This window comes from Mytilus californianus, unplaced genomic scaffold (genome assembly GCF_021869535.1).
Source record: "Mytilus californianus isolate M0D057914Y unplaced genomic scaffold, xbMytCali1.0.p SCAF_8, whole genome shotgun sequence".
Taxonomy (NCBI): domain Eukaryota; kingdom Metazoa; phylum Mollusca; class Bivalvia; order Mytilida; family Mytilidae; genus Mytilus; species Mytilus californianus.
The window spans coordinates 59,468,958-59,492,851 of NW_026262734.1; the positions used below are offsets into that span (position 1 = coordinate 59,468,958).

At 32.5% G+C, this 23,894-nt stretch overlaps 1 protein-coding gene and 1 long non-coding RNA gene across 3 annotated transcripts in view; both read left to right on the top strand.

The window, feature by feature from the left end:
- Positions 1-20,821, top strand: part of LOC127711258 (uncharacterized) — a 270,314-nt gene extending 249,493 nt beyond the window's left edge. For both annotated transcript variants that reach the window (XM_052217255.1, XM_052217256.1), the window contains exon 6: positions 20,232-20,821. In XM_052217255.1, coding sequence (XP_052073215.1) covers positions 20,232-20,821 — 590 coding nt within the window. The remainder of the gene's footprint in view (positions 1-20,231) is intronic.
- On the top strand, positions 14,599-17,405 carry LOC127711272 (uncharacterized). Its single transcript, XR_007986628.1, has 3 exons — positions 14,599-14,693; positions 16,844-16,891; positions 17,376-17,405. It is a non-coding gene; the product is annotated as an uncharacterized LOC127711272 (long non-coding RNA).
- Positions 20,822-23,894: the final 3,073 nt, after the last annotated feature.

Genomic DNA, 23,894 nt, shown 5'->3' on the forward strand with positions numbered 1-23,894 from the left:
TGTTAAATAATGTAAAAAGAAACTTGACATTTGATGTGCATTTTTCCCCAATATGCAGAAGAATACAAAATAAACAAACACATGAGTTTCATTTGATATGGTCCACTCTATATCATGTTAATTTTTGTTATATTTTCACAGATAAGTGTGTTTGCAGTCTTCATAAATGAGTTAAATGCATATGTAGTGAACGGTTAATATTTTATTTTTATCTGATCCCAAATTACATGTATTTTGAATGATGAAAACAAATTCATCTGGTCATCTGATGCCATTGAGATCCTTCAGCAGCTGCTTACAGAACTATTTAAAACAAAACAAGAACTGATTAATAATATTCAATAATACAATAATAATAATCATGATAATAATACTGTAAATACAGAAATTGTTGTGATGTTTTTATTATCGCGAAAAATGCGACAGGGTTATTATCGCAATAATTTAAACTTGCATTTTGAAATTTTTTTATATGAATTAAACAGGATTTTTCTCAATATCGCAAAAATTAAAATCGCATTTTAGTCTAAAATGACAAAATCGCAATAATAAATGCACGCAATAATTTCTGAATTTACAGTATTATAATCCAGAACACAGGCATTCATGACTAATTTGGATTAGGTTGAAGTGTGTTACCTACAAAATTTTGACAATTTTATCATTACATTATTATCCATGGATTATATTTTACTACATTCAATTTGTATTAAACCTTATTTTTGTCTCGCCTTGACGGAGTCAAAAAGCGAGACATAGGTATGCTGTTTCCGGCGTCGGCGAAGGCGGCGGCGGCGGCGGCGTCAACAATGTTTTAGTTTGTGATTAGGTCTAGTTCATGGTGAATCACTAGTGATAGGTCAATGATATTTGGTATGCAGTTGTATTAACATTGGCACATCTCATTACCATGGAGATAATTTTGCCCCTCCCCCTCAGTCAAGGTCTATCGACTGTGAACTTTTCATAGTTTACATGTATTAGTTTGTGATTAGGTCAATTTATGGGGAACCACTAGTGGTAGGTCAATGATATTTGGTATGCAGTTGTATAAGCATTGGCATATCTCATTTCCATGGAGATTATTTGGCTCCGCCCCTTTAGTGACTAGTCATGGTCTATAGACTTTGAAAATTTTGCTAAGTTAACATGTATTAGTTTGTGATTAGGTCAGTTCAAGGGGAACCATTAGTGGTAGGCCAATGTTAATTGGTGTTCAGTTGTATAAGCATTGGCATATCTCATTTCCATGGAGATTATTTGGCTCCGCCCCTTTAGTCATGGTCTATAGACTTTGAAAATTTTGCTAAGTTAACATGTATTAGTTTGTGATTAGGTCAGTTCAAGGGGAACAATTAGTGGTAGGCCAATGTTAATTGGTGTTCAGTTGTAGAAGCATTAGCACATCTCATTTCCATGGAGAATATTTGCCCCCGCCCCCTCAGTCATGGTCTATTTACTTTGAAACTTTTGCTTAGTTAACATGTATTAGTTTGTGATTAGATCAGTTTAAGATGAACTGCTAATGTTAAGTCAATGATATTTGGTATGCAAATTTATTGGCATTTGCAAGTATCGTTTCCATGGAGATTATATAGCCCCACCCCTGATCATGGTTCATTGACTTTGAAACTTTTACATAGTTTACAAGTTAATGTTTGTGTTTAGGTTTGTTTAAAGGGAATGACTTATAATAAGTCAATGGTATTTGGTATGCAGTTGTATTAGCATTGACACATCTCATTCCATTGAGATTGTTTAGCCATGTACCTTCAGTCATGGTTTATCGACTTTGAATATTTGCATAACTTACATGTTAAAGTATTGCTATTTTAATTTCAACATTTGCATTATCAAAATTACAAAAAGGCGAGACATATCTCTGTGATAACAGTTTATATAACAATCATACTAATCATTAATAACCAATTATTTTGTTATTTTATTTAGTTCAAATATTATGTTGTAATGTATGTATACTTTGTTTTAATTTGTTCCAGAAGCTTTAATCGTACATTTTATAATTAAAATGAAATTCAAAATGTTAACGATTAAATTCACATGTTGACTATGATAATTTTAACAAAGAATTAAGCTTCATGTACTAAGAGTAACCAGAAGCTTTCTAATTTTACAATCCAATTATTACTTAACCAACCTCGTTTAAGTCTAGATGTCAGCAGTGTATTTCAAATCCGGTGTGGATCCAGGATAGTAAAAGCAGGATCTAGCAAACCAACATTTATAGTAATACAATGAAAGACTATGCATTTTCAATATACATAATATATGGAGCTTCTTAAAAGGGGCGTGACTCCTGACCACAAAAAAAAATTTGCTTCAGCAAATTTAAATCTATTTATGTAGCTGTACGGTTGAGCTTATGTAATACAATCCAAGTTATATACATCTCAATAACTGAAAATCACCTTATATTTTCTACTAAAATACGGCATATTTATAAGAATATAATTCTTAATGATCACATTTATATATTTTTTTATACTTTATTTGTTTGGTTGTTTAACATGTTTAAATTTGTTCTAGGAGCAAATTTTTTGTTCATTTAAAAATATAGGACAACAGAGTTGGTGTACGTGGGTTCGATTCCCACCCTAGGCATTCATTTATATCAGCTGGTGCAAAGCGGGCAGTTTAGCTTAGTGGCCCCACACTGACTCTGTTGTTCCAATGTAAAAAAAAAAAAAAAATAGGCAACCAGGTCTCTCTATTTTTCTTATCGAAGACAACAAAACCATGGTCATGATGGTATAACTGTGAAAATTATATCAGAGATAGCTATGTTATAATTTTAGGTTAGTGAGGTTTATACTCGGGTTGCATTCCTATAGGTTCCATTATACAGCTATAGGAAGTTATGATCATGATGATAACCCATGAAAATACAATTGACTTTTGATAGGTATATACATGATATACAAGGCATGTTACTTGGAAGTATGTGGGCTCAATCCAGTGAAATTCAAGCTGCTGCCACATTATTTGGATGCAATATAAATATTTGGCTCCCACAGGCCCCTGTATATTTTATGCATCAGTTAAAACCTGATCAAAACCTTTTCAATATCAGGTGCACATTTCAACCCTTTAATTAAATCAACACCTATGGCTATACCAACTTTTCCACTGCAAATTAATTTTCATGACCAAAAGAAAAAAAAGTTACAGGACATTGATGTAAAAAAACACAAACAGAAGATAATCATGAAACATGTGAAATAAGAATACATTTATACTACTGAACAGTGTCCTCACCACACATTTCAAATAGCATCCCAGAGAATAGCAAAATCTTTATATCATCAACTAAACAATCCTATTTATGGTTCCTTGGGCTTAGACGAAAATGAAAAACCTGATCTAACAATATTTCAAAACATGCTCAAGGTAAAATCAAACTCTTCTATTAACAATCAGTATGATGTTCTTGCTGGTAAGATACATATATGAGATGCGGGATACAATATGAATACCCAACTAATTTAGAGAGATTTAATAATTTAACCAACAGAAAGCATTGTTTCAATTTTACGGACGCCATCACGAGTTGGTTGACCGTTATGGAATAACCGTTTCACAGATGATATCGGATATGTTCCTTATGTCGTAACTACAATACCCTTCCCTTTTCACGAATGTGACTTACCGAATTAGACTATTTACCGGATTTTTAATACGGGTGCCACATGTGGAGCAGGATCTGCTTACCCTTCCAGAGCAACTGAGATTACCCCCAGTTTTTGGATGGGTTCGTGTTGCTTAGTCTTTAGTTTTCTATGTTGTGCATGTTGTGTCATCTGTACTATTATTTGCCTGTTTGTCTTTTTATTTTTGGCCATGGCGTTGTCAGTTTGTTTTCGATCTATGAGTTTGACTGTCCCTCTGGTATCTTTCGTCCCTCTTTTAGATAAATCACCAATAAAATTATTTTCAGCAGAAAACAATATGGACCCTTAAGTACAGCTATTTATAAGAACCAGGCAGAGTGTGATATATGAGGGTTTCAGATTTTTTCCATAAATTGCCTGGTAGAAGCAGTAAATGATTAATGCTCAAAAATTAAATTTGAGTGGGAAAATATGAGTGGTTGCCATGGTAACAGACACTCTATTTTTTGGTAGTTAAGTGTGGTAAAATCTTTCAAAAATCAGCTAAATCACTACAATTCAGAGCCTGATTATGAATAGAATCAATCTTTGGCTAGAGGTATAGGGGGAGGGTTGAGATCTCAAAAAACATGTTTAACCCCGCCGCATTTTTGCGCCTGTCCCAAGTCAGGAGCCTCTGGCCTTTGTTAGTCTTATATCATTTTTAATTTTAGTTTCTTGTGTATAATTTGGAGTTTAGTATGACGTCCATTATCACTGAACTAGTATACATATTTGTTTAGGGGCCAGCTGAAGGACGCCTCCGGGTGCGGGAGTTTCTCGCTGCATTGAAGACCCATTGGTGCCAATTTGGTGGCCTTCGGCTGTTGTCTGCTCTATGGTCGGGTTGTTGTCTCTTTGACACATTCCCCATTTCCATTCTCAATTTTATTTATTCATAAATTTTCATATATAACATTGATATAACTTGGTTTAAGCTTCATTTTAGTTAAGATTGCATGTCAACTAAATTTGTAAATTTTTAAAAAAAAATTTACCAAAAAATGCATATTTTCAACTTTTCTGAACTGTGGATATTTGTGAAATTATCACATTTTGTTGTGTGTTTTTCAGAAAAGTGCAAATGTGTACAGCATAGTAAGCATTGTAGTAATTAAGTTTGAATACTTCTTTACCGATTTAAATAGACTCTCTTTAATTTTATCACCATAGCAATCCTTGGAAACGAAGTTATTATTTGAAGAATATTGCAGTTTAAGAACTAAAATGTCCTTAATTGCTTCATAACCGATTAGAAAATACATGAAAGCATACGTTAACTTTTAAAAAAAACATTGTTAAGTGTTACTGACCTCAATAGTTACCATGGAAACAAATATAATCCATAGCAACAGCCATTCAAAAGATGTATAAATGGAAATTTATGTAAAAAAATACATATATAGAGGGTGTTTGTTTTCGAATTGGAATATGACTGCATGCTTTGCTTCACTCACAGTGTTGTCTGTTCTTTTTCAGAAGGTTCAACAAATGTAATATATAATGTAACATTAGGATTGGAGGGTTGGGGAAAAAAAAGGGGGAGGGTGTGTTTAATTTTTTAATTTTTCATACATGTAGATCCTTGAAAAGATAATTGCTGCAACGTTTGGTCGGATTTTGTTCAGAGTTCTTCATCTGATAAACAATTTATGAAAGTTTAAAAAAGGAAGAACTTCATAGGATTGCAATAGCCCAACCTGGCTTATAGTAAGGCAAGATATATATTGTCCTTTACCAGTTGTAAGAAAATTCTTAATTTCTCAAGGCACACACAAGCCTGAGATGTTATCCCACCAGCAAAAATCACAAACTTGACAAAATAGAATCATTTGATCAAAGCATTTCCAAACTGAATGTGAAGTGTGATGGACGGACGAATAGACGGACAAACCAATTGAACATAATTATATTAAGTCGGTGGGGAGTCCACTGGGGACTTAAAAAAATGAATAGTCAATTGGAGATCGTTGATATAAGACGTCCAGTAATTGAATTCTGTTAATATATAGCTATTAACATATCATTAATAACTCGTGTTGCACTACTATTGCGCAATTGAAATTCTGTATGTCCGAGATAGACGAATAGATACATCTGCTAAATTGGAATTGTGCTAATTCCGGTAAAAAATTATGCTATTAAAGGCAAAAATATATCAAAACTAAGTGATTGTACAAAATAATTGTATAAATTATGCATCATTCTTAATGCACCGTACTACATATATCTCATAATTTCATGATTCCGGTAACATTAGATATTTTTTTGCGGGGGAGGAGGGGATTTAGCTGAAGCACAAATTTAATCCTTCTGAAATCCCCCTCCTCTACTTTTTGATAGTAAACATGTAATAAACAGCTGCGCCATGAGCGCATGATACGCCCGTCGCATTTTCAAAGAATAACGTTCAATTACTTCTCTGTATCATATCAGAAATTTATAAAAATCGAAAGGGAGCTTACGTCAATAGATATAAACAATTCACCAAAGTTTCATGAGAACTGCTGAAAGCATTTATGGTTTATTGTCCGAATACTGGAAAACCGCCCCTTTTCTAATGAATAAAACCACATAACCCGGAAACGTAAAACCTAAAATTTATAAAAATTGAAATGGAGCTTACGTCAATAGGTATAAACTATTCACCAAAGTTTCATTAGACCTGCTAAAAGCATTTTTGAGTTCTAGTCCGGAAAATCCCCCTTTTTTAATGAATAAAACCCCGTAACTTGAAAACGTTTAATCTAAAATTCATAAATTTCAAAAGGGAGCTCATGTCAATAAATATAAACAATTCACCAAAGTTTCTTGCAAATTGGTGAAACCATTTTAGAGTTCTTGTCCGAAAACTGGAAAATCCCCCTTTTTTAATGAATAAAACCCCGTAATTTGGAAACGTTTAATCTAAAATTTATAAATTTCGAAAGGGAGCTCATGTCAATAAATATAAACAATTCACCAAAGTTTCTTGCAAATTGGTGAAAGCATTTTTGAGTTATTGTCCAAAAACTGGAAAATCCCCCTTTTTTAATGAAAAAAATACCATAACTCGGAAACGTAAAATCTAAATTCATAAAAAACGAAAGGGAGCTCATGTCAATAGATATAAACAATTCTCCAAAGTTTTATGCAAATTGGTTAAAGCGTTTTTGAGTCAATGTCCGACATGTTGACAACGGACGGACGGACGTACAACGGTATACCATAATACGTCCCGTAAACGAGCGTATAAAAATGTATCATTTTTTTAGGTTGAATCTTCAAAAAAATCGTTTTACTTCTCTCAACGATTTGTTAACCTTTTAATGAATTACGCCCCCTATTTCCTCGGACCGTGTATCTGTCTGTAACCTTTATAAAAGACTGTGAATTAATCTCGAGATTTGGAATCAAACCATTAAGCTGAGAAGGTGTGCATAAATACAATATTAACAGTTAATTCGAAGACAAATTACAAACATGGTCTTATTTCTTAACTGCAACACTAGAAACAGCGCAGTACATACCAATCTTATTTTGCTTTGTAATTGTCAATGCTTTCTAGTCCCATCAAGCTGTAATCGTTCGTGAAAACAAGACTTCAGTGTCCCATGTGAAATAAAAGAACAAATTTCCAATGTCCCCCGCGTTGCACAAATTTTATCTATCCAAGGTACAAGGACAATAACTAAAATAAACACTTTTTATGCCCGCGCCGCAATGAGGGGGGGGGGGGGGGGGGGAGTAAGTTTTACCCTTGTCAGTCTGTATGTTAGTACGTCCCAAAGTTGGTTTCCATTTTCTAACTTTAGTTTGCCTCAACCAAATGTTATGGAACATATACACAATGCTTATTACCACAAAACAGAGATCAAGTTTGAATTTTGGTGGCGTCACTTTAACCGTTCCCGAGTTATGCCCGTTTTGCTTTACTTTGCCCTGTTTGATACTTTAGAAATGTTTAAAACCGAGAACCAGATCAGTTTAAAACTGTATAGTTTCCCTAAAATGACTAAAATGGCCAATAACTGTTTTAACACATGACGCAACCAATTTACTAGTACATTTTGGAAATATGCGGACGATAAATCGCAATCCACGGATCCAAGGAAAGTTTCTTGTAGGGTAAAGAAAGGGGAAATACGCCTTTAATTATGTAGTAATAAAAGGTTGGTAAGTTTTAATTTATTAACTTTTTTAAATTTAGGCTTCTTCCTAAATTGTTCCATTTTGAAGAATTGCGATTTAATGGTAGATTTTTTATCGTTTCTGTTATATTTATTCTCAATAATTATATAAATTAGTAAAGATTAAGAATTTGACATATTGTGTAGACACCTATAACATTTTTGAAAACTGTATGTTGCCCGCTAAATGTCTTTAGTTGTTTTTTTTCGTTTGATTGCTGTCTTATCAAGGTATAACCTACATCTCCTACAGTTTTAGTTCCGTTTTGGTGTACTTTCAAATAGGTGTATCATAACTGAAAGGGTTATTGAGTATAGATTAATTGCTTTTCTTTCCCTCAATAATATGCTTAGAGAAAGATGAACCGAGGAGAGATGTACCTAAATTTAGAAAGTTAAATGAACAGAAAAAAAAGTTTCACTTTCCAATCTTTAACTCCCCAGTCCCCCCAATTTTTTCCTAATGTATCAATTTTTGAAGACATGTCCATCTAAACGAAGTCTGTTTAATCTGCAACTAATCCGCCGCCCCCTGTTTTGACACACACTTGGATATGACCTTCATTAAATTTGATCCCGAAATATAGTCACTTAATAGGAATAAATATTCAACAAGTCGTAATAAATTCCATTGAGCACAAAAACTACCTGGTAATCCAAATCAGATTTCATTTATTTGGATATTCAAAAATGCATTTCTTTTTTGACAGAAATAAATAAAATAGTTATTATCTGGTTTGATTTTGAAGCACTTATTTAAGATTTACACTGTACACAAAATGAAATACTTTTTGTCCTAGTTTAAGGAATGAGAAACACTTTCTATTTCATATTTTGACACTAAAATCATCAAAATTTGTTTTTAGTCTCGCTACTCTCGGTGATATTTTTTTAATTTTATGGAATTACACCCCTTTCAAAATCCAGGATCTGCCCCTAAAGGTAAGAGTACTTTTGAACTGTGCAGCATATCTGAGGTAGTTAATGCACACCTTAGATGTGCATTATCCAGATTGTAGCACAATAAGAACAAAGAGATTTTACCTATGTTATGTGTTAAGTGTTCTTATAAACACCATGACTTTATATGTTTTCCTTTGGTCTGTCCGTCCATCTGTTTATCCTTGTCACTTCAGTTTCAGTTTGAGATGTTTGTATTTTTGGTTTGTAAGCTTATATCTATAAGTGAGATTTCAAGTTGAGTCTCTTGCTGTTGGTATTAAATTTGTGACAGTTATAGCGCTAGGAAATTGAGAATTTTGCCAAAATTTCTTAATTTCTTACAAGTGGTAAAGGACGTTATATTGCCAGAGCACTACTTTCAATAATAATATGGACCTTGACAAAGACTAGAATGGGCTATTGCAAACCCCATGAAGTCCATCATCTGTTAGTAACTTTTCATGAATAATTATTATTTACCAGATTGAAAACTCTGAAAAAAACCTGACCAAATGTTGTAGCAAAAGTAAAATAAAAAATATACCGAACACTGAGGAAAATTCTAAACGGAAAGTCCCTAAGCAAATGGCAAAATCAAAAGCTCAAACACATCAAACGAATGGATAACAACTGTCATATATTCCTGACTTTGTACAGGCATTTTCTTATGTAGAAAATGGTAGATTAAACCTGGTTTTATAGCTAGCTAAACCTCTCAACTTTACTTATAAGAATCTATGAAAGATTTAAACAAAAACTACCCATCCTCCTCCCCCTCCCCCGAAATGCCACATTGTATATATTCAAGTTTGTTGAACCTTCTCCAGGAGCAACGACAGGACTGGGAGTGAAACAAAGCATAGCATGCAGTTATATTCCCATTAGAAAACTGAAAATCATTTACATAATTATATGTAATTTTTTGCATAAAATTATATTATATATCTTTTGATTGGATGTTGTTATGGGTGATATTTTTTACCATGGCAACTGTTGTTAACGATACTTAACGATGGTAGTTTAGAATTAGAGTATATATATGATTCTATGTATTTTCTAAAAGGTTTTAAAAAACAGTTGAGAACATTGAAGTCCCTATACTACAAATAATTACTCTGTTTCCAAGGGGAAAATACGTTGTTATGGTGATAAAATTAAAGAGAGTCCCATGCAATATTCTATTTATTTTGGTAAAGTAGTATTCGAACTTAGTAACTACAATGCTAGCTATGCTTTACATATTTGCACTTTAATCTCACAAAACTCCATGATTCAAAAAAATTGAAAATATGTGTTTTTAAGTAAATTTTAGCAAACAATCTAAAAGTTGGGTTGAACTGCAATCTTATCTAAAGTGAAGCTTAAACCAAGTTATATCAATGTTATATATGAAAATTCTTGACAAAAGTTTGATTCTATTCAAAATCAGGCTCTGAATTGTAGTGATTTAGCTCATTTTTTAAAGGTTTTACTACGCTTAACTACCAAAAAATAGAGTGTCCGTTACCATGGCAACCACTCATAAATTGATTATTAGATGAAGAACTCTGAAAAACATCCGACCAAACGTTGCAGCAATTATCTTTTGAAGGAACTACATGTATGGAATTTTTTTATTAAATAAACCTAACCCCCCTTTCCCAACCCTCCAACCTCAATGTTACATATTAATATATAACATTTGTTGAACCTTTTTTTAATATTCTTCATCATTTCAATGAAATATTATACCTTTTCTATAACAAAAATCAAATTTCAAGAAGATTGATTTTCAACTACAACAGGTTTAGAACTTGAAAAAAAAATCTGATCGGAGATGATCTGGTCAATTCAGCGGGTATTTTAATTTCCCGTTAAGGTCCGAGTTTTGACAACAATATTTTTCATTATTTCTTTTTGAACATTATTTATATATAGAATTTTTTCGTTTCACAAAATCTAGAGTTGAAGGAAATCCATCGAAAAATAAAACAGTGATTAAAGTTTGAATAAGTATGATCGTAGAGTCTCTTCTTCTTCTTTAGGTTTTCAGTAGTCCTTCATTGATCTGAAGATTATTTACTGTTTTGCGCAGCGTGGCCTATATATATATTTACAAAAACACATAAATAATTGGAAATAATTTTGAAGTCCGTAATTTTTTTAATTTTTAAATTGTGTCTTTTCGTTTCTCTGTTCAGGTCCTAGTTTTTTTGCATCAAACAATTGTTTTTTTATTTAAAACATTTTTTAATTTTTTTTTATTCTTATTTGTTCCTGTTTATTTTTGAATTATAATATTTAAATGACATCTCCGAGAGATTGATATCGGAATTCATCTTGTGAAGGGGCGTTTCCAGGGACGCCATCATTCAAAAGTTTGCCAAATGACGGCGTTTGGTTTAGAAATACCTCAGATTTTGAAGAACGTTGTAAACAAGTTCAAGGTAACGTAAAGTCCGTCCCGGTCGTTATATTAGTATATGTGTAACATACTGAATATTGCGATCGGGAACCAGTCTACAAACAAGATAGCGTCACAATGCCACCATCGCACTTCAGCGTGATCAAAAACGCACTTCAGCGTCAAACCATCGCATTTCAGCGTGACCATCGTGGTTCAGAGTACCATCGCGTTTCCGATCCTACATGTATCCCAGTCAACCCTGTAAATTCATCCTATTGAAACCGCTATAGAAATGTTTTTTCTTTTTTTTTTCGAATATTGCTATAACCGTAGTCATTAAATTACACAAACATTTGTACCATGGTCAATTAATTGATAACGACTATGACAATGACGACGACGACGACGACGACGACGACGACGACGACGACGACAACAACGACGACGACGATGATGATGATGATGATTGAATTTTAACATCAGAATTAATTTCTTATCCCCGATGTGCGTTGTAGTGCATGCATGTGATTTATATTATTTTAGCAATGAATGATGTTTCACACAACTGAGCTTTGTTTAAATATGTTTGATGATAGTATCTTTATACTCTGGAAGATAAATAAACTTTAATAGTTATACTGATAGCAAATCAAATGTCAATAACCTAATTTCAATAAATACATACGTCACGCATGGAATATATAAATGAATTGTTGGAGCTTTAATTCGTATGTTTGAACCTCTATTTGTATTAGTGTTGTTTATTATAAGAGGCTAATAGTATATGTGTGTCATGTCAGTTAGATATTGTTTAATTACTTGATTACAAGTATGAGTTTTTCGTATGAACATCCAGTTTTAAGGTAAGTTATATATATATATATATATAGGCAGTCAGCAGGGTTTAAGAACATCCGTTGTTCGACCTGCTAGTCAAATGCGTTTTGTTAAAATATACTTTTTCTTTCACTTTTTTAGTCTTTTGGAAAATGTTGTTTGTGCTGTATTTAGACCCCTCTAACAAGAAATTTGTTTTGCATGAACACGTATAAAAATTGTGGTTTTTATCCAACGCAATCATAGGTTTTAACGTTGTTTTCAATTTATAATTGTTTATATTTTTTCGTTTGGGCTTGTATTATATTTTCCTGCGGGTTTATATGATCCGTTCATCTTATTTTGACTCCTCAAAATTCAAGTCTATCCTCAACTGAGGTAAATTGTATGGCTTTCCAAATACCATTTCGATTCCTAACATCACTGAAGAGACATTAATTGTCAAAATCCGGATATGGTGTACACAAACCTTTGCACCTTTTGTTTGCGGTATACCATCTTTTCCGCAAGTTTATTGTAATCTGTTTAGTATTAAATTTATAATTAAGATCCATTTATTACATCGGTGATCCGTTTATTTGGCAATCGCCAATGGCAGTCAGCAGGGTTTAAGAAAATTTGTTGTTCGACCTGTTAGTCAAATGCGTTTTGTTAAAATATACTTTTTCACTTTTTTGGTATTTTGGAAACTGTTGTTTGTGCTGTATTTAGACCCCTCTAATAAGAAATTTGTTTTGCATTCACACGTATAAAAATTGCGGCTTTTATCCAACGCAATCATAGGTTTGAACGTTGTTTTCAATTTAGACTTGTATATATATACTGTTTCGATCCCTAACATCACTGAAGAGACATTAATTGTCGAAATCCGGATATGGTGTACTAATTTTTGCACCTTTTGTTTGCGGTATACCATCTTTTCCGCAAATTTATTGTTTTCTGTTTGGTATGAGATTAATAATTTTTAAAGATCCATTTTGTTACATCTTGTGATCCATTTATTTGGCAATCGGCAATGGCAGTCAGCAGAGTTTAAGAACATCCGTTGTTCGATCTGCTAGTAAAATGCGTTTTGTTAAAATAGACTTTTTCACTTTTTTGGTCTTATGGAAAATGTTGTTTGTGCTGTATTTAAACCCCTCTTCCAAGAAATTTGTTTTGCATGCACACGTATAGAAATTGCGGTTTTTATCCAACGCAATCATAGGTTTGAACGTTGTTTTCAATTTAGACTTGTTTATAAATATATTCATGTACACAATCGCCGCGATATATCCTTTTTGTTTTGATGTGGCGTGAAGCAATTATCAATCAATCAATCAATCATGTTTACATCTAGCCGTTTATTGAATACAATTATATTTCGTCGTCTCGTTGATGTTTAGCAAAGTTAACAGTTAAATGGCTACATCAAAGCGTGTTAATTCCGAGTCAAAACGACTAGCATTTTAGAGAAGTTTCTACATGTTCTACAAATAAGGAAAGTTATTTAAAAGCTCATAGACTAAATTGCGGTTTAAAGAAATATCTACAAATTAGCTTGCCGCAAAAAAAGGAGAACTGTACTGTAGTGCGTTTTCTTGTCAATATGAGTATTCACAAAATACATGAGGGAATTTAATAGTCGAAGTACAAACAAATAGTAAGTGTACTCATTGGAAGCAGGAACATACTGGAGCATCTTAGAGTCACAGACTAGGAATTTTCCTTTTTAAGCTAATATACTCAAGTCATCAGTGATATTACTTAGTATCCTTAAACTGACTTATTACACTATATTTCAATATCAGCATTACTGATGAGTCTTATGTAGGCGAAACGCGCGTCTTGCGTATTAAATTATAATCCTGGTACCTTTGATAACTATTTCCAAACTTCTATGTCATTTCGCGGAGATTTGTTTCATTGGCAATCACAGTTATACCTTCTTTTTTATATCAATGTTTGATGTGTCGTTTCAATTGATTGGTATATCATCTTATTCAATGCTATTAATAATAGTTTGATGTTAACTCAATAGGCGTTTTAGGTGGCTACATGTAGTTGAATTCAAACAGTGTATGACGTTATGGATTATCTAATCATATTTCTACCACAATAAGGGTGGTATGATTGTCAATGAGTCAGGAGCCTCTGGCCTTTGTTAGTCTTGTATGTTTTTTTTAATTTTAGTTCATTTATATGTTTTGGAGTTAAGTGTGACGTCCATTTTCACTGAACTAGTACACAATTTTATTTAGGGGCCAGCTGAGGACCACCTCCGGGTGCGGGATTTTCTCGCTGCGTTGAAGACCCATTGGTGGCGTTCGGCTGTTGTCTGCTCTTTGGTCGGGTTGTTGTCTCTTTGACATATTCCCCATTCCCATTCTCAATTGTATCAATGACAAAACGACAAATAACTAGCATATATAACAAAAGAAGATGTGGTATGATTGCCAATGAGACAACTCTCTACAAGAGACCAAATGACACAGAAATTAACAACTATAGTTCACAATGTGGTCTTCAAAAATAAACATATTTTTCTTTTTCATTAATGTTTATTTTCTTTGTGCTTTTAAAATACTCAAAAACGATATTTATCAAGAGCTAATATTACATGTATGCATAATTGTAGAAAATATGATACCGGTTTATGTTAACAAAGCAATATTGGTATGATGTATTTCAGAAAAGAAGACATACTTAAAGGTCAGTAAATACAAAGAACAAATATTACTGCAGTAATGAAATGAAAGCGGAAATGTATTTCAAAATGAATAGAATAGTCATGTAGACATAGCAAATAGTACACAGTCATTTCGAGAGAGGGGTAGAGCAGACCATTTCCCACGATTCGAAATGTTCAACAACAGAACAGTTGGTGTTGAATAAATATATGTTGATTAAGTTAAAGCCATAAAAAGTATTTGCAAAAATAACAGAACAAAACAAGCTGAATTAATGCAAGGTGGGTGCACTTGGTTTTGAGATATAAGCCATTAAAAATTTGGCGGGAAATGATTCTCTCTTGATTTTTCTTACACTTAACATTGATACCTTTATTCTTTCAAAACAAAATATGAAAAAAGTAATAAGGATTTTATAAGATTTTCAAAAAATTGCTATTGAACTATACTGGCACCACAATGATAAAACCAGAGGATTCCGAATATTTGCCAAAAAGTCGAAAACATGCAAATGATCAGCGAACATGATTTTGACGGTGTCGGGTAGTTGTCTAATTTGACAATCATACAACTTCCCGTGATTTTATAACTTTTCAATCCTTTTAAAATAAAGGTAAAATAGAATTACAAATGAAAATATTTTTTTAGTCTGATCAGTGGTTTGCAGAAATGTCATTTGGTAAATTTTTGTATTCTTGCCTTTCATTTTTGCTAATGTACTTTGTCTATATGCCTTTTTGTGTTTCTTTGTTACATATGACGTGGCTCTGTACTTGTACATCCCATCATTGTGTTATTGTAAATTTTTGTATTCTTTTCTTTCATTTTTGCTAATGTGCTTTGTCTATATGCCTTTTTGTGTTTCTTTGTTACATATTTGTTTGTTTTTATTGTGATTAAGATTATAACACAATCTTGACTGCTGTACCCAACATTTTTGACATTTTTACCTATTGTGTCGGTTTGTTTTGTTCACACATAAAAATATAAAACAAAAATATATCATGGTTCTATCACTCCTTCATTTGTCACGAGTTCTACTGGCTCTGTGTTGATTTTTTATCACGATCCGGTAAACTTCAGCAACACACTCGAAAGTTAATTAGCTCTTGGTCAATTATTACTGAATGATGATGACGAATGGCTGCTTAACGTCCAGTGTAAAATTAACATGCATATTTAGGACGAGAACATGTTAATGTTATATGAATTGTTTTGTACAAGACCGACATGCTGAGTCTGATTATTAACGTGCTACACGCTAAGCGAAACTACCGAGACGGTACAATCACTGAATAAAATATATAAATATATGTGCATGCATTGGTACAGTAATTTCGATAACATCAAAATAACAAGAAACTCGTTTCATATGACTTTTAGGCCTAAACCAAAATTGTAAATGTAAGATAAAATACAAAGATATAATGACTGATACGTGACAGACAAATTTCTCGTGAAATTCTGATTTTTTTGTTTTATTGAGATCATCTATTTTTTATTCCAATAGGTAAACAAATGACTTTATCATATCTTCTCCCACAGGACGAGAACTATACGGTATGGGTAATCTCTAGTGTAAAACATCTCACAAAATCTCACAACAGCTTAATCATTGAACTTCTAACTAAAGGACTAAGTATATATAACAATTTATAATCTCCCAGTGGCAAACATTTCATGAAAATTCAGGACGACAACAATTTGTCAATAATCTGATTTGTAGGTTCTGCAGAGCGGACGAGTGAGATAAAGAATGGAAATTTGGACTGTCACTGGAAAACAAGGCTATTTCGGAAGGGATCTTATGGGTCACCTACAGACTCCTCGAAAAGGGTTTTGAAGTTCCGTGAGCGTGTCATTTTCCCTTCGTGAGATATCGAATTTTACGTTCCAATTCCGGTCGGGCGTGACTCTGTATTCATACATATATTAGAGGTAAAAGGATACCCGCTTCAGCCTGAATTTATTTTCTGATGCGAGTAGTCAGGAATTATCATACCTCAATTAGCCTTAGGGATTTCCTATGCTGTACAACAATCTCATTCATAACTTTTAAAGTAAAAATGTTCGGACAGCAACGTTAAATTTTAAATTACTTCTTTTTGTTAATGAATTATTACAAAACTTTTTAAAAAGACAATAACTGTAAATTTTCTGTTTTATTATCAGAAAAGAAGCCTGCATTTCAAACGCAACGAACGAATTTGACACAAAAGGGTAAGTAAAACTGAGATTTTAATTGGTGTATATCTAGACAAATCCAGTCATGATTCATATTAAAAAAATTAAAGAAAAACTATATATTGTTATCTCTTCTCTCTTTTAATTTGTAAAAGTTTAATATGCAACTTTTGGCTCAGGGAATATAAACTCTTAAGCCGGGAATGTCACATTATATACCCTGTCTGAGTACGGCGAAGGGGAAATAACCCCTAAGCCGGGAATGTCACATTATATACCCTGTCTGAGACCTGAATAACATGTAATCTTGTTAATTTTTCATTGCACTATTTTAACATTGTCACGGATTGCAAGTACAGTCATACATGTAGCTGCTGTATTTTATACGGAAATAAAGTTCGAAATTGAAATGACTGGCGATTATTGTTAGCCAATCAAAATTCTAATGAAACATACATGTAATGTAAATATATATTAATAAAGTGCATACATTTACGTTTTCTTAAATCTTGTTTTGTAGCTACGAATCCTGAGTATAGGTATATCGAACGAGGTAATATACTGAAATTATGTCATTGTAAAACTATAATCATGGTAAAAAATCAAAAATGAAATCTGCAACTTTTTAATTCGATGATAAAAAGAATAAGTTTGGACAAGTTTGAGAACAAGTTGAAAATGCAAATTTAGAATGCTATTTGCATTAGATGCATGGAAACAAGAAAAACATTGTCATAATTACTAACCTTATGTCATTAAAAATTAAAAAGAGGGCTTTAATGGTAAAAACAACAAAACAATTCAATTTTTAAAAGTTAAACGTATATTCGAAATATTTTTTTAGTTATAACCAATACTTCGTGTACTATCTTGTATATGATAAACAATCAATTTGATAACGGAATGTTTGACTCCTTATATTATACATCGATAAATCGGCGACCAATGCGTTTTACTTTATAAAACTTACATGAAATCTTAAATAGAATTATTTTCTAATGGTATGCAGAACGGACGAAAAGTCATAAAGTTCTTAAACAGAGAAATTATTCATTGTCATATCCATTTTTTTCTTAACATATAGATATAAGAAGATGTGGTATGAGTGCCAATGAGACGACTCTCCATCCAAGTCACAATTTGTAAAAGTAAAATATTATAGGTCAACATGGTAAATTATTAAGCCAGGGATTTCGTTTACCACAAATTACTTAAAACCTTTACTAAATTCTTCCACAGATATAAATATTTGGTTTTGAAGTTTGGTTGTACCTGTACAAAACTTATTTCAAACGGGATTGCACATCCTCATTTTTACGGCAATATTGTTTACCGTGCCCGGAAATTTAGAAACGATCCTGGTTAACTTATCGATCCTTTAAATAAACTTATTCTTAAAGGTTACCAATTCAACACTGTAATTAGATCATTAAATATTGTTTTTATTGGTACTAATATTGATTTTGTTATCAGTAAATTAATAGCAAACTAAATTTTATTGTTATATACATATACACATTCATGGATCTACAATCTGTTGATACCTGTATCTTGGCATTGCACAAGGTCGTGTTTTTCTCTGACTGTTTATGACGTCTTTACACTAAATCCATTGGATGTTGGATGTGTACGGATTGATAATTTAGTCTAAGATTTTTTTATTAGTTGTTAGTGGCTTTGAACTAGCTGTCAGTAACTGCAAGTACTCTCAGATATGTATTTAGTGTCTTTTTGTTGTTTGGATGTACAACCACCCGGCCACGTCCACTTGTATTTGTAGTATTTGTATTTTATCCATCTGATGGGTTATGCATCTTTCAACTGATTTTTATAGTTCGTTCTTATGTTGTACTGTTACACCACTGTCCCAAGTTAGAGGGAGGGTTGGGATCCCGCTAACATGTTTAACTCCGCCACCTTCTGTATGTATGTGCCTGTCCCAAGTCAGGAGCCTGTAATTCAGTGGTTGTCGTTTGTTTATGTGTTACATATTTGTTATTCGTTCATTTTTTGTACATAAATTAGGCCGTTAGTTTTCTCGTTTGAATTGTTTTACATTGTCATTTTGGGGCCTTTTATAGCTGACTGTGCGGTATGGGCTTTGCTCATTGTTGAAGGCCGTACGGTGGCCTATAGTTGATAATTTCTGTGTCATTTGGTCTCTAGTGGAGAGTTGTCTCATTGGCAATCATACCACATCTTCTTGTTTATATGTATATTAATAATGTTATATATTTTTTTAAATCATATACATTTACAACTCCCGTTTCATCGTTAAACCGAATACAACAATATATATTTCAGATGCAGTTAGTTATTCTGTTGCAGATAGTATTGAAGGTACAGTTTGACAAATATTGAAATAAAAAAAATACTTATATTCTACTGTTACACTTGTGATGTTGTGGTTTTTAAAAGTAAATTGGAAACAAGTTATATCAGCATTTTAGGCGGTTAACCTTTTGAATGAGTTAGAATTTGGTAACATTTGGGTACAATGCATGCATGTCATTTGGTACAATTCACAAAGTAAAGTAATATAAAACTAAAAAGAATTATGCATGAAATTCACTGTGAATATAACACGCACTGATTTTTATTGCGTTTGAAACGTTTTTTGAGAGTTACCTTTATAAAGATTGCTCGATATTGAGTGTACCTGAAGTATCAAATCGTTTAAGCTAAAAAAAAAAAAAAACAATAAAAAACATAAATAAGATCTTTTACTCATTTAAGGTTTAGGAAATCTTAAATACTCCATGCGATATATATACAAGGAGACTCCATATCCTTAGCTGTCATACAATCCATTTTGTATGTTCTTTGATATTTGAATATGGAAATCTAAATTGACTATGCACTATCACGAACTATAACGCATAAAATGTGTCATTTAAAAGCTTGCCTTATATGTGTACAATATAAGGTATACATATATGTACAAGGCGGGTTTTAAACAGTTTGTTATAAATTATCAAAAAGATTGATTGATGATTAGTTCCTTAAAGTCCAGTGGCAAATATTTCATGTATGTTCGGGACGAATATCGAAAAAAGAAACATCAGGCGCGGATCCAGCCATATTGGGAGAGGGAGGGGGTTCAATCCCGGATCACAATGAAACGTTCACATGATTTCGAAAAAAAAAAATAACAAAAAGGGATGTGTGCCAACTACAGGACATCCCCACCCCTAGATCGGCCAATTAACAACTCTTTTCTTGGAGAGCCTAATTTAATAAAGTGAAGATATACCGTACGAAAAACATAAGGTGGTAAGTTGATACACAGATCAATTGTATTTTCTGATTTTCTTTAAAAAAATTTCAGTAAATGAGAATAATATGAAGTCTTATAAATATTAGATTTCACTTGTAGATAATGACGAACTCCGTCTGGTCCTGTTTGGAACTAAACAAAGTGGTAAAAGCTCGACAGGAGATATGATATTAGGAGAAGCTAAATTTCCATCGCAATGTTTAACTAAAAGCAACACATCGACAAATATTCTTCATAGAACAATTAGGTGTGGGAAAACAATTAAAATCGTAGAAACTCCTGGATTTAGGATCGGTGAATTGGCGAGGGAAGACGTCAAGGTGAACGTTGTGAAAAATATCAACTCAGTAACCCTACAACTCGGAGAGGAACCTCATGCATATCTGTATATCATTTCATCAAAAACCAATTTGGATCAAGAGACAAGAGTGATCGATCTCATATACCGAAGATTGCGAAAATTAATAGATAAGATAATTATAGTCTTTACAGGGTTTGATTTTCTGCAACCTAAAGGGTTGTCGCGCTTTAAGTACCTTGAAAGTCTGCCAGACAAATTTAAGACTTTTGTTGCGGACTGTAATGGTGAAAGCAGAATTATATTTTTTGATAATAGCAGACTTTTTAATGAAGCTTTGGCACATACGCAAGTATCAAAACTTATCAAAATCGTCGAGACTCTAAAATAATATAGGTGTAATATGCAAATCTAGATAATGTTAATTCGGTCACTGACAGTTTTACTCACCTGAATTACCATTATTCTAACTTGTTTTTGTTATGTGAAAATAATAATAAATTGTAGCGTATTGGTCAAAGAAGCGTCTTTGTCTACACCTTGTACAGCAACGCCACCATGTCCACTTCACGAATATTTCAAAAAAAAAATTAAATGACGTCATGTGAGGCGGAATTTGCTACAATTAACACAGAAAAATAGTGCATGAGTATAGTTTACATTAGATTTTTTTAAAGAAAATGTAATTACTGACAAAAGAATAAAGGATTTTCTGTTTTGATGCCGATTATTATCTTTCAAAAATATCGGTAAAATGAATTCTGATAATCTCATGTTTCCTCATGAGATCATGTTCACAACCCGAATTATGATGGGAAATCATAAACTAGCGTTATTTTTTACATTCTATAGGCCGAAAAACAAAATTGTGATAATGATGTAATCGTCGTGAACGAAATAGACGCATTCCTGGTGAAGTCGACATTAGTTATATAAACTCTAGCTATACAGGTCAGCATATATAGAATCATACAGAATGCGTTTCATCAGAGGATTCAGATACTTTGGGAGACAAGCAACCCACAGTTAGAATGGCCAGCATTTGACTTATTCGGCATGATAGCACATAGACAATTTGGGATGCTTTCATCCGGCAATTTGCGACAGTAAAATCTACGTTTTACGAAGGCCAAGCTTAAGATACAATACAGTTATCTACTAAATATATTAGTTCTGTTCTAGGAGGAATAATGTAGGTACAAGTTGAATCATTAAAAAGACATTATCATTATTCCTCCTTATACCTAGTACATTATTCCTCCTAGAACAGAACAAATATATTTAGGAGATAACTGTATTGTATCTTAAGCTTGGCCTTCGTAAAACGTAGATTTTACTGTCGCAAATTGAATTTATCTAGCTTCAAAAAAAAAGCCATAAATGAAAAATGGTAAAAATCGTCATCAAAGGACAATAACTCTAACAAGGAGTCAACTGACGATTTCGATCATCAGACTTATTCGTCGATCTTGTCGTGATGATCATTTTTTTTTTCTCAATTTAAAGTTTCTCTCTATCTATTATAGTTACCAACTGGTAGAACGTGGAATCTAACCCTTCAAAATATGTTTCATCGTCCAATGAAAACTATCGTTACAAACAAATTTCATTAGAAATATATATATATATATATATATATATATATATATATATATATATGATTTAGTATACTAGCCGAAAGTATACTACATTTATTTATTTTTTTTTTTTTTGTAACTATTGACATGATTGATGATAATAAGTTATTTTAACTGTTCGAGATGTATACAATGAAATCGTGATCACTCTTGATCAACTTTTAATTAGAATATTGACACGAAGAACAAGTACGAAAACGTAAAGCACTCCCAAAGTAAATGAATACGATAAAATAGCTCTTTTTGGTATGCTACAAAATTTTAAACATGACCAGGTAAATTGTCAAATCACGAGAAATCCAATGTTTATGGTCTATTTGGTCTATACTTAATGAAAATTCAGTCGAATACATACTTAATGTAAATCCTTGTCTGTGACTGATGAACGAAGTTAAATATTATGGCGTTTCATAGAAGCTGGTTCGACCTTTTGTCAGTACTTTGTCTCAAATACAACATTCTATCAGTAGTAGTTTCATTGAATTATTGTCGTTTCCTCAACTTCCTGTAAAAATATGTATCCCCGTCATGCATATTTAGAGCAAAACAAACGACCAAAAGTTCGATATATGAAGAATGAAAACATGGTAAAGATGGCCAACAGAGATAATAGATGGGAAAATTAGACTGACAATACAAACAGAAGATAAAGTGTTGGACAGAGCCATGATGAATGTTTGTAAAGTTACATTCTAGCCACAGATACATCAAAGTGTTGTAAACATCTTAACTTTCAGATAGTTTTACATTCTCTTTACTCTAGGAAATGGATTTAACATTGGTTTCTTAACTCAGTTGGAAAATGTATGTGAGCATAATGCAATACGTAAGTCAATCTCCAGCGCAGAGCTCACGTCCGTTTCGTACTTACTTCGTTTCACTACAGGGAAAACGGTAATATTTATTCTGCCATAGGCGACAATACTAACATTTTCTAAATTTACCAGTTTTTATAATAAAAACCTGGACAAAACATTTTACACCAGATTTTTGAAATTTTGGAAGTCTTTTCGAATAATTCTCTAGAAAATATTTCAATTGGTTTCAAAATTTATATTGTAAAAATACACACTGCAGTTATTCATATATAAATAAAAAAATATATATTGTACCCTTACATTCGATCACAGCGCTCCTAAGTTGACTTCCTTCACCTGCCTTGGGTACACAAAAGGCCAACCTAAAGCTTGGAAATGTAATATTACTTTTTCCCTATACTGTGACATAAAGATATAAAGAATTCTTATGACACCATCAATGCAATACTGAGTTATTGTGAAAACATTGGCTATAATAAATACTTGTATGTCCCCATTACTTAAAGAAACATGGATCATGTTATGTCCCCACCCCTACATGCTGGTTTACCTCTTTCTGTACTTCTTTTAAATAAGGCTTAATAATTCTTATATGATTTGCATATTAGAGAAAACGTTAATATGATTGGTCGAGAGGACTTCCGGTAGTTGTTCTTGACGTTGTTTATTTTTCGATAGACGACGTTGACCGAACTTCTTTTTGTAACCAATGTAAACAAGATGGCGGTGATAATAACACAAATCTGGCTCGGCCTTAAAATATTTATTTTCATTTTGCATTAATCGTTAAATTAAATAATAACACAAAACATTCATTTGAATAATAATAAGAGTTTTTGTAGTTATTTTTTTTTTTCAGATTGCAAATTTCAAGTAGTACGTATTTTTGCGTTAACCAACAAATATATTCATGCGCTAGGCCAATTCAATGACACAAAAATACAATTAACGTGTGATAGAGGTTACGAGTGTGGAAAAATAAATTCCTTATCTCGATTTTAAAGAATTA